The sequence below is a fragment of the Leucopleurus acutus genome (assembly GCF_964270905.1).
Source record: "Leucopleurus acutus genome assembly, chromosome: 17".
Taxonomy (NCBI): domain Eukaryota; kingdom Metazoa; phylum Chordata; class Mammalia; order Artiodactyla; family Delphinidae; genus Leucopleurus; species Leucopleurus acutus.
In genome coordinates, this window is record NC_139159.1 from 24,049,975 (window position 1) to 24,067,935 (window position 17,961).

At 37.9% G+C, this 17,961-nt stretch overlaps 1 protein-coding gene across 1 annotated transcript in view; it reads right to left on the reverse strand.

The window, feature by feature from the left end:
• The window catches only part of ZNF704 (zinc finger protein 704), a 210,276-nt gene that overhangs the window by 154,117 nt on the left and 38,198 nt on the right, over positions 1–17,961 (reverse strand). The window contains exon 2 of the mRNA XM_082858433.1: positions 11,634–11,875. Within this exon, the coding sequence (XP_082714559.1) occupies positions 11,634–11,875 (242 nt within the window). The remainder of the gene's footprint in view (positions 1–11,633; positions 11,876–17,961) is intronic.

Genomic DNA, 17,961 nt, shown 5'->3' on the forward strand with positions numbered 1-17,961 from the left:
TTATGGACCTCATAATACCCTGTACATTCCATCTATTAAAATTATTATAATGTATAATTATGTGTTTATATTTGTGTTGTTTAGAATCTCTCTCTCTCCTCAATTCTACCTGGGCAGGAAATATGTCTATTTATTCTACCTTGTATTCCAGTAGCTGGCACATAAAATCCACTTAATTAATAAAGATGTTGAATAAATTTAAAAAATGCACATTACTCAGTGAAAGAAGCCAATCGGAAAAAGCTGCATATTATATTATTCCAACTATAGACATTCTGAAAAAGGCAAAACTATGGAGACAGTAAAAAGATTAGTAGTTTCCAGGAGTTCAGGGTAGGGGAAGGGATCAATAAGCAGGGCACAGAGGATTTTTTAGGGCAGTGAAAATACCCTGGATGGTACTATAATGAGGGATACATGTCCTTATATATTTGTCCAAACCCATTTAATATACAACACTAACATTTAGAGAAGTAAACTTGAGGACAAAAACGATGACAGATGTTGATAACAGGAGGGGTGCTCTGCGTTGTATGGGGACAGAGGGTATATGGGAAATCTCTGTAACTGCGTCTCAATTTTGTTGTGAACCTAGAACTGCTCTGAAAAATAAAGTCTTTTAAAAAATAAGGTATTGAGGAACAAATCTTAAAAAAAAGAAAAAAACAGAATATATAACTTTCTAATCAAGCTAGAGCAATCAAACAAAAGGTAGGAAAAAGAAAACATAGTAAAGCACGGTTTAAAAAAGAAAAAAAGAGGGCTTCCCTGGTGGCGCAGTGGTTGAGAGTCCGCCTGCCGACGCAGGGGACACGGGTTCGTGCCTCGGTCTGGGAAGATCCCACATGCCACGGAGCGGCTGGGCCCGTGAGCCATGGCCGCTGAGCCTGTGCGTCCGGAGCCTGTGCTCTGCAACGGGAAAGGCCACAACAGTGAGAGGCCCGCGTATTGGGGGGGAAAAAAAAAATTAAGATGGTGAAAAATTCTAAACATATCAGTAATTATAATGAATACAGTGAGTAAAATATCCTATTTCAAGAATATACTCTATATTTCTATTCTCTGGATTATTTTCTCAATTATAAATAATAAGATGAAAAATGTTTTGTATCTCTTACTTTTTAAAATAAAATCTAATTATAATAATCTAATATTAAAAAGAATCAACCTAACAAAAATTGGGAGGTGCATATAAAGAAGTGCTTAGGAGTTATATCATTAAATGCTTATAACATAAAAGAAGAAAAGTCTACAATTAACAGTCTAAAATTCTACCTTAAGAAACTAGAAAAAGAGGAGGAATTTACACTCAAAATAAGCAGAAGGAAGGAAATAATAAAAGAAGAAATCAATGAAATAGAAAATGGACAAACAATAGAGAAAATCAATATATGTGAAAGCTGGCTCCTTGACAACAGCCATAACATTGATAAACTGCTAGTTAGACTGGTTAAAAAAAAAAAGATGACACACTGACCAATATCAGAAATGGGAGAGGGAACATTACTGTAGATTCTCCGTCTTTTTTAAAAAGGCAATATTATGAACAACTCCATGCTAACAAATTTGACAATTTATATGTAATGGATAAATTCCTTGAAAGACACAAATTACCAAAACTGATTCAAAAAGAAACATGAAAGCTGAATAGCACTACAGTTGACCCTTGAACAACGAGGGGGTTAACCTGCGTATAATATAGTCGGCCTTCCGTTTTCACGGTTCCTCCACATCTACAGATTTAACCAACTGTGGACCATGTAGTATTACAGTATTTACTATTGAAAAGATCTGTGTATAAGTGGACCCGCACAGTTCAAACCTGTGCTGTGCAAGGGTCAACTGTATATCAATCTTAAAAATTGAATCTGTAATGAAAAACACTCCCATAAAGAAAACTCCAGGTCCAGATGGCTTCACCAGTAGACCTACCCCTTAAGGAAGAAGTAATACCAGTCCTAAAACAAATTCAGAAAACAAGGAGGAGGGAACACTTCCTAACCCATTTTATGAGGCCATCATTAAACTGATATCAAAACCACACAACAATATCCAAGTAAATAAAATGATAGGTCAGTGGATGGAAATGAATGAATCCTTAATAGAATTTTAGCAAAAATTGATCCTTTGATATTTAAGGGGGTTTTAGCTCAGGAATCCAAAGTTGACTCAATGGTCGAAGACCAATCAATGTAACTCGACACATTAAAATAATTGTTAAGTATGCTCACGTAGACAGATGCATTTTTTTTTACAATATTCAACATTTATTGATGATAAAAACTCTCATCAGCTAATTAGAAATGGAAGAGTACTTCCATGCTCTCATAAAGAAAGAAAACAATCCTGCAGCTATCATCATTCTTAACAGTGAAATATACTGAGTGCTTTCCCCTTGAAGAACAAGATAAGGATACCCATTTTTGCCACTTATATTCAGTCTTACGTTGGAGGTGCAAGCCAGTGCAAAAAGACAAAACATAAATGAAAGGTATACATACGGGAGAGGAAGAGTAATGAGTTGTCTTTATTTGCAGGCAGCATGATCATTTATGTAGACCCTCCTAAAAACAAATCTACCAAAAAAGCTAAAAAACCTAATGCCTGAGTTTAGTAAGTTTTCAGTATAGTTGGTCAAAATATAAATTGTATTTCTCTGTATCAGCAATGAATAACTTGAAGTTGACATTTAAAATAATATCATTGGGCTTCCCTGGTGGCGCAGTGGTTGCGGGTCCGCCTGCCGATACAGGGGACGCAGGTTCGTGCCCCGGTCCGGGAGAGTCCCGCATGTCGCAGGGCGGCTAGGCCCGTGGGCCTTGGCCGCTGAGCCTGCGCATCTGGGGCCTGTGCTCTGCAGCAGGAGAGGCCGCGTACCGCAAAAAAAAAAAAATAAAATAATAATAATAATAATATCATTTGGTGGGGGAGTGGCCAAGACGGCAGAGCAGGAAGACCCTGAGTTCACCTCTTGCCACAGGCACACCGAAACGACAACTATTTACAGAGCAACTATTGATGCGAATGACCAGAAGAAAAGCGGAAAAGATCTGCTACAACTAAAGATATAAAGAAGGAACCACAGTGAGATGGGTAAGCAGGGCAAAGATGTGGTACAGTCAAGAGGCCATAACCCCGGGTAGGCAACCCACACACGATAGGATAATTACAACTGCAGAGGTTCTCCCCAAGGCGGAAGGGGTCTAGGCCTCACACCGGGCTCCCCACCCTGGGTTTCCGGTACCAGCAAGACGAGCTCCCAGAACATTTGGCTTTGAAGGCCAGCAGGGCTTACTTTCAGGACAGCCAGAGGGCTGGAGAAATAGAGACTCCACTCTTAAAGGGCGCACACAAAATCTCACACGTTCTGAGACCCAGAGCAGAAGCAGTAGTTTGAAAGAAGCCTGAGTCAGACCTACCTGCTGATCTTGGAGAGACTCCCTGAAAGGCAGGAGGCATCTAGAGCTCAGCGTGGGGACACAGACACTGGTAGCAACCATTTTGAGAGCTCATTCTACCAAAAGGACATTGGGGCTGGCAAGTGTCACTTTGGAATCCTCCCTCGAGCATGTTAGCACCAGGACCTTGCTTGCCTCACCCACCAGCCTGCAGGCATCAGTACTGGGACACCTCAGGCCAAGTAGCTAGCTGGGCAGGGACAGAGCCCCACCCACAAGCAGGCGGGCTTCTTTAAGACCCCCGAACCCACAGCTGCCCCAGGACCCAGCCCTGTCCACCAGAGGGCCCAAGACCTGAAACTAGGCCTAGAATCCCCCAGGGTCCCACAGCCAGCCATCTCCACAGCTGGCCCTGCCCACTGGCAGGCTGATACCAACCCCTGGACTCACAGGGCCCTGGCTCCACACTGGACCCACAACCTGGCTCCACCTACTAATGGGCTGGCACTAGCCCTGGGACCAGCCTCACCCACCAGTGGACAAGGCATCAGCCCCAACACCCTGTGGGCCCTGGCCACACAGAGTAAACTTAAGAAAATAAAAATCATATCAAGAATCTTTTCTGACCACAATGCCATGAGACTAGAAATCAACTACAAGGAAAAAAACCGCAAGAACACAAACACACGAAGGCTAAACAATATGCGACTAAACAACCAATGGATCACTAAAGAAATCAAAGAAAATTTAAAAATACCTGGAGGCAAATGAAAATGAAAACATAATGATCCCAAATCTATGCGAAGCAGCAAAAACCGTTCTAAGAGGGAAGTTTACAGTGATACAAGCCCACCTCAGGAACAAGAAAACCTCAAAGAAACAACCTAACCTTACACTTAAAGGAAGTAGAAAAACAAACAAAACCCAGTTAGTAGAAGGAAAGAAATGATAAAGATCAGAGCAGAAATAAATGAAATAGAGACAAAAAAACTAAGAGCTGGTTCTTTGAACAGATAAACAAAATTAATAAACCTTTACTCAGATTCATCAAGAAAAAAGGAGACAGGGCCCAAGTCAATAAAATCAGAAATTAAAAAGGAGAAGTTACAACTGACACCACAGAAGTACAAAAGATCATAAAAGATTACCATGAACAATTATATGCCAATAAAATATTTGCAAATGATATATCCAACAAGGGGTTAATATCCAAAATAAACAAAGAACTCACTGAACTCAGTATCAAAAGTTGCCCAACGACCCTATTAAAAATTGGGCAGAGGAACTGATTACACATTTTTCCAAAGAAGACATACGGATGGCCAACATACATATGAAAGGATGCTCAACATCAGAGATCATCAGGAAAATGCAAATCAAAACCACAATGAGATATCACTTCATACCTCTCAGAACGGCTATTATCAAAAAGGCAAGAAATAACAAGTGTTGGTAAGGATGTGGAGAAAAGGAAACCCTTGTGCAGTGTTGGTGGGAATGTAAACTGTTACAGCCACTATGGAGAACAGTATGGAAATTCCTCAAAAAATTAAAAATAGAACTGCCATAAGATCCAGTAATTCCACTCCTGGGTATTTTTCCAATGAGAAAACAAACATTAATTCAAAAAGATAGATGCACCCTGTGTGCATTGCAGCATTGTTTACACTAGCCAGGATATGGAAGCAACATAAGTGCCCATCAATAGATAGATGGATAAAGAAGATATCACACACACACACACTGGAATATTACACAGCCATAAAAAAGAATGGAATCTTGCCATTTGTGACAACATGGATGGGCCTAGAGGGTACCATGCTAAGTGAAATAAGTCACAGAGAAAGAAAAATACTGTATGATTTCACTTATATGTAAAATCTAGAAAACAAAACAAATGAACAAATATAACAAAACAGAAATAGCTATAGATACAGAGAAAAAAACAGGTGATTGCCAGAGCAGGGCCGGGGGGAAGAGGAAAGAAATAGGGAAGGGAGAATAAGAGGTACAAACTTCCAGTTACAAAATAAATGAGTCACAGATATTCAATACGCAGTGTAGGGAATACAGTCAAAAACTATGTAATGTCTTAGTATGGTGACAGATAATAACCAGACTTATCACAGTGATCATTTTGAAATGTACAGAAATATTCAATCACTCTGTCATGTAGTAAGAACTAACATTGTGCTGTAGGTCAATTATACTTCAAAAACAAACTCTCTCATAGAAAAAGAGATCAGATTTGTGGTTACCCAGAGGCAGGTAGTTGGGGAGGGAGAATTAGATGAAGGCAGTCAAAAGGTACAAACTTCCAGGTATAAGATAAATAAGTGCTAGGGATGTAATGTACAACATGATAAATATAATTAACACTGTTGTATGTTATATATGAAAGCTAAGAAAGCAAACCCTAAGAGTTCTCACCCCAAGGAAAGGTAATTTTATATTTATTTAATGTATCTACATGAGCTGATGGATGTTCTCTAAACTTATTGTGCTAATCACTAGATTTCTAATCATTTCATGATGTAAGTCAAATCATTATGCTGTACATCTTAACTTATACAGTGCTGTATGTCAATTATATCTTAATAAAACTGGAAGAAAAAAGATTACCAAAAAAAATTAAATATTATTTAGAACAGTATCTAAAAACATAAAGTACTTACAAATTAAGTTAACAAAATTATGCAAGATCTAAGCACTGAAAACTACAAATGCTACTGAGAAGAATAAAAGAACTGGGTGAATGTAAAGACATTCTGTCTATAAATTGGAAGATTTGATGTTTTTATGATATCAATTCACCCTAAACTGACCTATAGATTCAAATGTAATAACAATTAAAATTCCAATAGGCTTTTTTGAAGGGTAGAAAATGGTAGAATATTCTAAAATCTATATGGAAATCCAGCAAACCTAGAAAGATATGTTTAAAAAAGCAGAACAAGGTTGGCATACTCATACTACCTACTATCAAGACTTACTACAAAAAAAAAAAAAGACTTACTACAGCAATCAAGAGGGACCTAGAGTCTGTCATACAGAGTGAAGTAAGTCAGAAAGAGAAAAACAAATATCATATGCTAACACATATATATATGGAATCTAAAAAAAAAATGGTTCTGATGAACCTAGGGGCAGGACAGGAATAAAGACACAGACATAGAGAATGGGCTTGAGGACATGGGGAGGGGGAAGGGTAAGCTGGGATGAAGTGAGAGAGTAACACTGACATATATACACTACCAAATGTAAAACAGATAGCTAGTGCGAAGCAGCTGCAGAGCACAGGAATATCAGCTCGGTGCTTTGTGACCACCTAGAGGGGTGGGATAAGGAGGGTGGGAGGGAGACGCAAGAGGGAGGGGATACGGGGATATATGTATGCCTATAGCTGATTCACTTTGTTGTACGGCAGAAACTAACACAACATTGTAAAGCAATTATACTCCAATAAAGATGTTAAAAAAAAAGAGACTGTAGTACTGGCATAAGGATAGACACACAGATACAGAACAGAGGAGAGTCCAGAGCTAGACACGCACATATATGGTCAGTTGATTTTGAAAAAGATGTCAAGGTAATGCAATGGGGAAAGGCTAATCTGTCCAACAACTGTAACAATTGGATATCCATATGGGAAAATAAAAAGAAACCTCAATCCTTACCTATAACCAGGCAGAGGTAAAATGAGTAGAAAATTTCTCCTCCAAAAGTGGCTCTCCTGAGTCCTTTATGTTTTATTTTCTGGTACTTACAGGCTTTACCAACATGCCTAGTTTACCCATCAGGACAGGTCAAACACTGAAATGAGCATTACTTGGACTTTGAAAGAATTTGGTGTTACCAACGGTATTCAGTCAGGCCAATTCACAGAAGTCTCGTGCTACTGCAATAGCTTGGCACACATCCCAAGAATTGAACAATTCCTTCCGACTAGTTCTACGCCCTACATCCCTGGAAAAATCTTTAAATTCCCTACTCTGGATTTCAAATCTTTCTTTCTTTTCCCCAAATTTCCACCACTAAACTGGGCATGTTTCATTGATTATCTGGGCCCAGGCTCATCATCTTTTTCCAATAAGGCTAAAATACTGTCTTGGCTAATGGACCACTGAGCTCTGCCCACAGGAAATCTCTGACTGGCCTTTGTCTTTACTGACCTTGGCCTCCTATTCACTTCTTGGGCCAAACTACAGTATTGAATTTTCATTCTGGCTCAACTCTTCACACCCCCGTCTCTTTGTATTCCTCTCCTTATCCTCTTAAAGCTCATTTTCCTAACTCGACATAGAGATCACTAAAGCTAGTATTTTCCCTGAAGATTAAAAAATACTTAACATGTTTATAATTAGTAACTCCTCATTTTCAATTCACAGTCTCTTTCGGAGGGAGCTGTTATCTTTTATAACCAGACATTACTAAATGAATAAGTGATGAAACCTTCAGAGAGAGGGATCAGTCATTTAAAGGCTGCTGTCCCCACTGTTAGCACTGACACGCCTCGTACAGGTCACCTCACGCCCCACCAAATTATTCCTCCTCCATAATCTTTAAAATTGGGAAGAATGTTTTTTCCATCAATGATAGATCTTTAGGTCCAAAGACGAACACTGCTCATTCACATGCTCTCTTACATACTCTTGTGCTCTTCCTATTTAGTTTTCTCCCCTGAAGAACCTGGAATAATTCAAGGGATATTTTGAGGACCTCACCTTATAATGCATTCACCCCTCTGCACCACCCCCGGCCTGCCCCCCACCGGAAACAAAAAAAGAAAAAAAACACTGTTTCTTCCTGAAATCAATCAAGCAACATCCCATGGGTAAGTGGACTCTCTTGCATTAATATAACTCATGTAATTAATATAATGCAGGAGTCCCGGTGGCCTTGCGAGACAGTCTCAGACACTTCCATCCAGCCTTCCCTCACCCCTCTCCCTCACTGGGCTCAGACCTGCACCTTAGTCTGACTCGCACCTCCTGCCTTCCCTGCCTCTACCCAACCCAGGTGTTTATCCTAATAAAACACTTGCACGTTCAATCCTATCTTGGCATTTGCTTCTCAGATGACCCAGCCTGACACATCTGGATTAATAACTTACTTAAATTTATGTTTTCCTGAAACTAGCAGCTCTTAAGTGGGTCCTCAGAAAATGGGTAAAGAAACGGATTTTGTAATGCAGATCTCAGATACAGAGTTCCTCCTCTGTTCCATTTATCCCCATCTTGAAAAAGATACTAATAAAAGGAAATTAGGCTTTTAAATAGTTGTGTCACACTAACAACTTTCCTAATACTCAGAGATTCTCCATTACATACAAATTCACCCAGTTCTAATGAGAAGAGAGCAAGTTATTTGATATTAACCACTTAGGTGTCTGGCTCTCTGATGGTAAGGTCCTGGAGGGTTAGCATGCTGCCTCATTCACTTTTTTACTGAGTACTGAGTTCATAGCAGGTACTCAATAAATGTCTATTGAATGGAGATGAAATCAGTGATGCTTAATTGCAGTGAGGTACAGTGATTAAAGAGGGGCGTGGTTCTCAGAACTTTCTAGGGATATGAAAAAACATATAAAATATACCCATTGTTTTCATTACACAAACCATAGAAAAAACTTCATATTTCATCTTACAAACCACAGGAAGTGAAGTTCAACAAAAATCCTGTTAGCTACAGTGGCAATAAGCAAAATATGAAGTGAGAAAGATTATAGAGAACTGATTTTAAACCAATGAGGAGCTCTGCACCAGTCATACTCCATTCACCTAAAATCGTTGTCCTGCCCTTCTAAGAGCTGGCCAATACCTAATGTCTGGATTTAGAAGAGTAATAAGTTGCAATAACCATGTGTCTAGATATAGCGATACAGAATATGTATATGGGGTATATATAATACACGTGTGTTATATATGATATACTATATAAGATATAGATATAAAGGTTTACTCATACCAATATTCCCGTATACCCGTAGACTTACTCAAGCCTCATTATTTATGTACTGCCAACAGATATAACTATTTCTTCTAAAAAAAACAAAAAGAAAAATCCTGTATCTTTCTACATGTCAAGTAAAGGAGTTTCTTTAAAACAAAATATTGATCTATTTAGATGACAGTGGAAAGTTTACATTTACAAAATAACTTGATAACAGTAAAAGAAAATAGAACAGAAAGAGTGGAGAGTTAGATGAACTCCACAACTTCTGATTCCTTCATCATCACTTTAAAAAAGAGTAATTTATTTCACCAACTGTTGGCATATTTGTGATAATTAAACTCTTACTACAGCAATGAAAATAAGTGTATTAGTGGAGATCTCAAACAATGAAGCTTTAACTAGTCTTTCCCATAATAGATTAACACATCTAAGCTATACCTTGTCATTGGGGAATTTTTGCTGCACATTAACTGGGTTTCCAATTAATTTCCCAATATTGTTTAAAGAGCTCCATAATAACACTGGCTTGACTTTTAAGTGCACTCAGTGAATTTGAGAGGGAAGAAAGAATATTCCACACAACAGAGCCAGAAAAGGCAGAAAACATTTTTCTTCTTCCTCTCTTCATTATTTTCCCCAGAAACTACTGCAAGTGGGTAAAAATTAAAGAATAAAGATATACCTAAAACAATCGATGACAAGTTAAAATTATGAATTCCAGGTCTTTCAACATATAAAATGGTCTAATGAAAATTTTATGTAGAGTAAGTTCTACAGAATTGCAAGTTGGCCCTAAACTATGTAATATTGGGAAGTCTAATTCTTGTCCTACAGGCTTACGAAAAAAATAAAGCCATAGCTCTTCACATTTCAAATTACATGTCATTTTACCTATGAGTCAACCAAATAACAGATATGAACTGAGGTGCCTACCAGGTTCAGGGCATGATAAGACATTTCATAATGAACCCCCAGTTACAGGAACTAATCCTAAAGAATTCAGCATGTACTTTATATGAACAAATGAGAAAAGCAAATAATTCCAAGTAGTTAAACAGAGGTAATGAATATATGAAAAGTTTCAATTAAAAGTTAAGGAAAATAAAGAGGCCTATAATTTTATAAAGTTTGACAAATTTGGTAGAAGAATAGAAAAATATGTATTTTTCTAGAGAAGATACTTTTGATTTCATATAAAAAGAAATGAAATTCTAATTACAAAAAGTGAATCAGTAGAAAAGGAACATTTATTCCTTTTCCAAAGATACTATTTTCCTAGTTAGCTATCAGAAACCACTCAAACAAACACAGAACTTCTCAAACAATTGCTTATAACGTTTCATTATAGATGTTTTTTGGTAACAAAATATATTTCACATATTAAAAATAAGCAAGCTTTCATGCTACAGCATCTCCTTTCTTTTCTTCATTCAACAAATATTTATTGAGCTCTTAATATATAATTCAACATGGTTCTAATACTAGGGCTACACCACTGAACAAGATGGACTAAAATCACGGCCAACATGGAACTTACTTTCTAGGTGAGATAAATGACAGGCAAGAAAATAAGTAAAAGGTCTAGCATGTATATTCTACTACTATTCCACTGTCATTCTGCCATAATATTGTCCTTTGGTTCAATGGCGCTGGATGTGGTTTAAATAGAATTACAATGTAATGAAAGCCTTTTAATATTTCAGATAAACCCTCTTGGCCCAGTTCTAAGCTAGATCTGTCTTAAAAGGATTACCATGATACAAACTTTTTCTATAATGAGTCACACATAAATATTTTAGGCTTTGCAGGCCATCTATGATCTATATCCCATATTCTACACTTGTTTTTCCCTTTAAAAATGTAAAACTATTCTTATCTGGCAGGCCAAACAAAAACAGGCCAGGGGCTGAATCTGCCCTACAGCCAGAGCTCTCCAACACCTGACCAAAAGATATGAGTATTCTTGCTTTTAAGTGGCTATGCTCAGTCATACATTTCATGTTTCTTTTATTTTTTTATATTTATTCTTTTGCTCTTTGTTGTTCATTTGCCAAAATCTAATAAAACATTCTTTTCTAGAGCCACAGTAGTTCCAACTACTACAGCCTGAGTCAGTTCTGAAGAGCACGGCCACCTGCTCTATTTCACACAAGCAACAGAAAAATGTTCTTGGCAGAAAAACCTTCCTAAGTCTATACTTTAGAGAGATACGGCGGAGACTATACATGCTCTCCACTGACTTCCTGGAGCAGACACATATAAGGTCTAACGGTCCCTTACCTTGCTGGAGGAACGTCAATATTGGAAGAAACAACTTTTCGTTTTTGTTCAAGGAGACAGATGGAGCGAGTGTTTTCTTTTTCATGGTCAAGGGCTCGGTTGACTTTTTTGGTGTCTGCTGTTTTCACATCCTCCTCCATGGCCAAGGGGAACAAGTGTTGATGAGACAGTTTTTTACTAGAGTCACGTTTTAAGTCCTCTGGTTGAAATGTGAAGGCCATTTCCCGCTTAATGCTCCCCACCTGTGAAATGAAATGCAAAAATTCTTAGTCACCCAAAATATCAGCTTTGCATGACTATGTGCAGATGGCCATGACGGGAGACCACAGACTCTGCTGTCCCTGTTCATCTTGAAGATTTTATAGTTTAAATGGGAAAAAAGTCACACAGGAATAAAATAACTGACATTACAAAGTAATGCACAATTGAGGCACCACCTGTCATAATGCAAACAAGAAGCATCGCAAGCACAAGCAAAGCCTTTCAGATGTGCAAAAACTTCGAAGGCTAGAAAGCGTGAGACTTAGAAAAATCTAAAAATTTAAAACATTATTGTTTTCTCTCCTACAACTGAGAAAAGTCAATTAAGTAAATAAATTCTTAAATATTTCATGCTGATTATGTTTAATGAAGAGAGCTATATATATATAAAATCAAGCCTTGTGTCTTTGACTAGGATACTGATCTTAACCACCCTCTATCTAACGAAGAATTGTTTTTTATCCTTTATTTACAGCAGTTAAGATCTTAATGAAATCCTTCATTAGTATGACAATTAAAAAGTCATATTAATTTTTCTTATGATTTTTTACTAAATGCAATGGTGATTAACGTTTAAGACAAATATGAATTTAGACCTCAAGGAATTAAAACTGGTTAAGGAAAATAAAGAGGCCTATAATTTTATAAAGTTTGACAAATTTGGTAGAAGAATAGAAAAATATGTACTTTTCTAGAGAAGATACTTTTGATTTCATATAAAAAGAAATGAAATTCTAATTACAAAAAGTGAACCGGTAGAAAAGGAACATTTCAGATTTTAGGACTGTGATGACTGAAAAAGGAGACTAAAGTTAAAAAAGAAAAAGGATTTTGTAATGTGATGGGTGCTGTAAATGAGGTCTGGAGTGAACTTGTTAAAGTCCTAAGTATACAAAGAAGAACCAGACTATCTGGCAACCCAGAGCCTCACTCATCAGCGGAGTATGTTTCAAAATATGTGCATCTATAAGACATTTCACAGGTCCAGAGACAGTCTCTCCCTTTCATGAAGTCAGTGTACATAGTCAGTAAAGCTTCACTCGCCCACTTAAATAGAGGATATGCTTATTTGTTTCTTTTTAATTTTAGTTAGGAGGAAAAGCACAAGGCATGTGATCAAATAGATTTAGAATAATAGGAGCTAAAGCCATAAACATACAGCATCTTCAGAATAAAATGAGAATATGTGGGCCCAGTAACAGCAGAGACTGGCAAAGTATGGTATTAATGACTAGAAACTCTCAGACTAAAGGAAAACTCTGAAGTATATGTGTGTTGGGAGTCACAGGACCTGCTCACATATGTATTCTTCCCGAGCCCAGGGATGACTTGTGCCTCAGGATTGCCTTGGCTGGAATGTATCTTTCACAAGAACACAGAGCCCTAAACTGAGCTCCCTGCTCTCCTTTGCCTGCACTTGTCAGGAAAAAGAGAGCATCTTCCATGGTGTTCCTGCCAGACCAAGCCCCAGCGCCACAGGACAATGGTCAGCCACCTGGGTCTACCTGCAACTCATTAAAGAGTTACCATATTTCTTAGAATGCACTAGTTAATGAAGCAAAGTAAGAGTCCAAGAAAAATGAGTGCTTTTAAGAGCTAACTGTTTAAATGACATCGATACTCAATAGAAAGGAATAAGAAAATATTTCACACTTCTAAAATGCAATAAATTTTCAATAAAAACGTAGTTTGGAAAACTGACTAATGTAATTATAAATTTTTAAAATATCCATCACTAATCACTTTCAGTGCAACTTCTTCTGCCTGGAGGTGGAAGAGAGAGGGAGGCATTTTTTCCACCTCTAGAGCAGCTCATTCCCAGCGATGTTACAACAGGAATATGCCAAACGCCAGGCATGAAAGATGAAAACAAAGGCGTGGTTTTGATGATTATAAATAGTTTCTCCCTAAGTGTCAAGTGTTACAGTAATTAAATATTTAAGTAGTCATTAGTATTAAGTTGTAGCAATAATTGACATCCATACCTCCCTTGGGGTCAACTGGACTGGTTAAATGAATTCAATCCAAAGAGAGGAGGGTTGAGGGAGAACATTACAGAAAGTTTAGCTTTTAGCTCCAAATATTTGGGGAAAAAAGCCAGCATCTAAAGCAAATTAATACAAAGTAGAATAAACTTCCTATAGAAATGATATTATAATTGTATGTCATGCTCTTAGCTGAGACTTCATAATAAAATAAATTATGGTAATATTCAACAATGTAAGCTATAAATCTTCCATAATACATTCTAAACATAAAATTAATCTCTCAATAATAATCAGGAAATTTTAGCAATGTAATGAATTTCAAAGACTACTTAGCCCAGACTCCTTTTTAAAAGTGGAATTAAAATGAGTTAGAAATGACCAAAGAGGAGAAAAAAGTGTAGAGGTAAGCAAGAGACTTTAGATACTTTGAGTCATAGGTTCCACTGTTTGTAAGGCTGGTGGAAGGAGTGGGTCACAGGTGTAGATGTTCATTATATCACTATGCCTTAAATGTATATGTATATTACATGTTCTCTTTTTTTAATTTATTTTATTTAGTTATTTTTGGCTGCGTTGGGTCTTTGTTGCTGTGCACAGGCTTTCTCTAGTTGCAGTGAGCGGGGGATACCCTTCGTTGTGGTGCGCGGGCTTCTCATTGCGGTGGCTTCTCTTGCTGTGGAGCACGGGCTCTAGGCGCGTGGGCCTCAGCAGTTGCAGCATGCGGGGTCAGTAGTTATGTCACTGGGGCCCTAGAGAGCAGGCTCAGTAGCTGTGGCGCACGGGTGTAGTTGCTCCATGGCATGTGGGATCTTCCCGGACCAGGGAATCGAACCTGTGTCCCCTGCATTGGCAGGCGGATTCTTAACTACTGCGCCACCAGGGAAGTCCCTACAGTTTCTTTTTAATGTTCTTTTATTCATATCAGGTATTATATTTAAAAATATTTTTTAAAAGGAGAGTACACGGAGAGAAGAGAATGGAGCAAGTATATGAAGTCAAATCTTGAGACATGGGCTCAGAAATGGCCCAGAGAAATAGGGTGGTGGCTGGGTCGGACGCTGGACAAAGGAGAATGCTCTAAGATGGGAGGTAATAGAGCACATTTGAATGCTGAGGCAGGATGGAAAGGAAGGGATGAGTGAGGGTTTGGAGGAGGAGTAAAAGGGGGCAGCCATTGCACCTCCAGCAGATCAGCCGAGGAAAGCAGATAAAGGAAGATATGAGCCTATTTATATGAGATTTCCAGAAAAGGCAAATCCATGAAGACACAAAGCAGACCGGTGATTGCCTGGGGCTGGGGTTGAGAGCAGGAACTGATTGCAAACGGGCACCGGAGAACTTTCTGCCATGATGGAAATGTTCTGGAACTAGACTGTAGTGATTTGTACAGTGCTATGAATTTATCAAAAATCCCTGAACTGTATTCTTACAATGGGATGAATATTATGGTATGTAAATTATACCTCGATAGTACTGTTGATTTAAAAAAAAAAGGAAAGGAGGAAAGAACCAAACCAGGAGTAACTGGTGTAGAAAGTATATTCCCCAAGAACCACCTAGACCAGAAACTGGGAAACGGTGCCACAAAGAGGCAGCCACGAGGTGCTTGACAACCCAGGCTGCTGCAAGTAGCTGTGCTGTTATATCCTGTGCACAAGAAAGATCAGCTAAAGTCCAGTCCCCACTCAAGCCAGGTCCCCAGGCCTCTTCACCCATGGAGGAGGGACATTTTTCTAATTCATCCACCCGGAGAAGAACTTTTTGTACTTCATCTGCCCAGAGAGGGCACTCTTACTTATTTTTTTCCCAACTTGCACAATGCCCTGGTGACAAAAGGAAACCCTTCTGGTGATCTGCAGGGCCTGGGCCGAGTTAGCTTCCTTCCTTGAAGCTGATATCAATTAATGATGTGACTCACATGAGCTGATATTTTTGTTAAAAGAAAAGTTGGGGAAATCTGAGAAATCTCTCTGTGAAACAGCTCAAGGGGAGGCAAAGGTTCAACAATAGAAGACAACCAGAGAAAACAAACAAATGCCCCAAATCTAGAAGCCCTAGGTGGCAAATAATGAAGAAAAAACAGCAAAACTCTTAACCAGGAATTTCGAGGAGAAAATACAAGACAGAGGTTTAGGAATAATCTTAGTCTAGATTTCTTTTAAAGTGTCTCCTGCATGAGTAAGGGTTAATCTGACTGCATCCCACAGTGACAAGACTGTAAATTGGAAGGCAGTAGAATCTGATTCTGGTTGTCAAATTTCAAGATGGACATTGACAAATCGGAATAAACACAGCAGGGTGATCAGGATGACAAAGGATCTTATTGGGAGAAATCTGGGCATATTTCATCTAAAAAACAGAAGGTTTAAGGCCCCCATAGCTTCTCTTAAATAGGTGTTGGAGCCCCTTTGAAGAGGAATTTGAGTTCCGTGCTCCTCCGGAACCAGGATCAGTGGTGCCCACTCCTGCTTCTGACTGACCGCATTCTGACCTTATGGTTTACTCTCTCTTCCTCTTTTCTTCTCACTCTTCCACCACACTGTGAATGAGACATTTTGTATCTATAAGAAAGATTTACTACTTTTTACTTGACTGTGATTTCATGGACTCATAATCTGTTAAGCAGGTGGAATCTCAGAGACTACCTAGTCTCACATAAACATTTTATTTTGCACTATTCCTATAGAATCTGAATGCACTTTTCATTTTTTCAAATGTTCATTTACTACAAAATATATGCTTGTTGTTAAAATTTCAGAAAAATGTGTATAAAATAAAATGGGGACAGTTTTCTATTCTTCCCCACCCTCAGGTCTAACCCCTAGAAAGAACAGCTTTTAACAATTTACTGCAAAACATCAACTTACTTAAAAGGCATTAAATACCTATCTGTGTATATACACTGTCTGGAGTGCCTAAACATGAATGTGCTTATACTGCATGTATTGCTCTGCAATACACAATAAATCATGGGCATCTTTTCATGTTAGTTGTACTATATTAAAAATTTTTGAATACTATAACATTTCACAAGATCATATTTTTTAACCCATCCCTTCCTCACAGACATTGAGGTATTTTTCAATTTTTCATCATTAAACATAATGCCACAATGAATATCCTTGTTGTATGTATGCATGTACCTTTATACTTGTGCAAGCATTTTTGTAGGAAAACGTGGAGGTTAGAACTGCTGACTCAACCAACCAAAATTTTCTTTATGGGGGAACAAACTATGGAACGCCCATACAATGGACTTAACCATGAAGTCACTAAAAAGAAGGGCATCAGAATAAATCCACGATCTATTAAGAGGAACACATTTGTTCATGATCTACTAAGAGAAACAGGTAAGTTGCAGACTAGCATGTTAGGCATGATTTCACTGCTTTTCAAAAACAAAGTAGTTTGCTAAAAAGCTACATACCTTCTGGGCCAAGAAGGTTCTTCTACTTCTTTTCTTGTATAATTAGATACACGCGTACACACATACAGACACACACACAACTTCCAAGTGGTTAGATTATGGGGGATTTTTTTACTTTTTTAAGGTTTTCAAATTTTAAAAATTAATACAAAGAGAATTTTTTAGAGATTCACAAAAAGTAGGAGGAATAATCCTCCGTGCTGGTCAACATATGAGGGAACTGGCACTCTCAACACCTGTTGGTAGGGATATACATGTTGAAGGAGGACAGCATGGCAAAAGGCAGCGAATTTAATGGTGCACCCCTCTGATTTAGCAATTCTACATCTAAGGGAAAAAAAATTACCTAGAAAAGCACACAAGAATATTTAGCACAGAATTTCTTATAATATTAAAAAAATGCAAATTCCCTAAACATCCATCAATAAATTTGGGGTTAAATATGAACAAATAAAATGTATAGTTAAAAACAAAGATATATTTCTTTATTTATTGAAATGGAAAGACAGTTAATACATTAATTGAAAAAAGGAAATCCAAATGAGTTTATGCAATATAATCTTGGGGAGGAGGGATGTATATATATATAAAGAGGAAAACAATTCTGAAAGGACATTCCAAAAATGTTAAGAATGGTTCTCCTTGGAAGCAG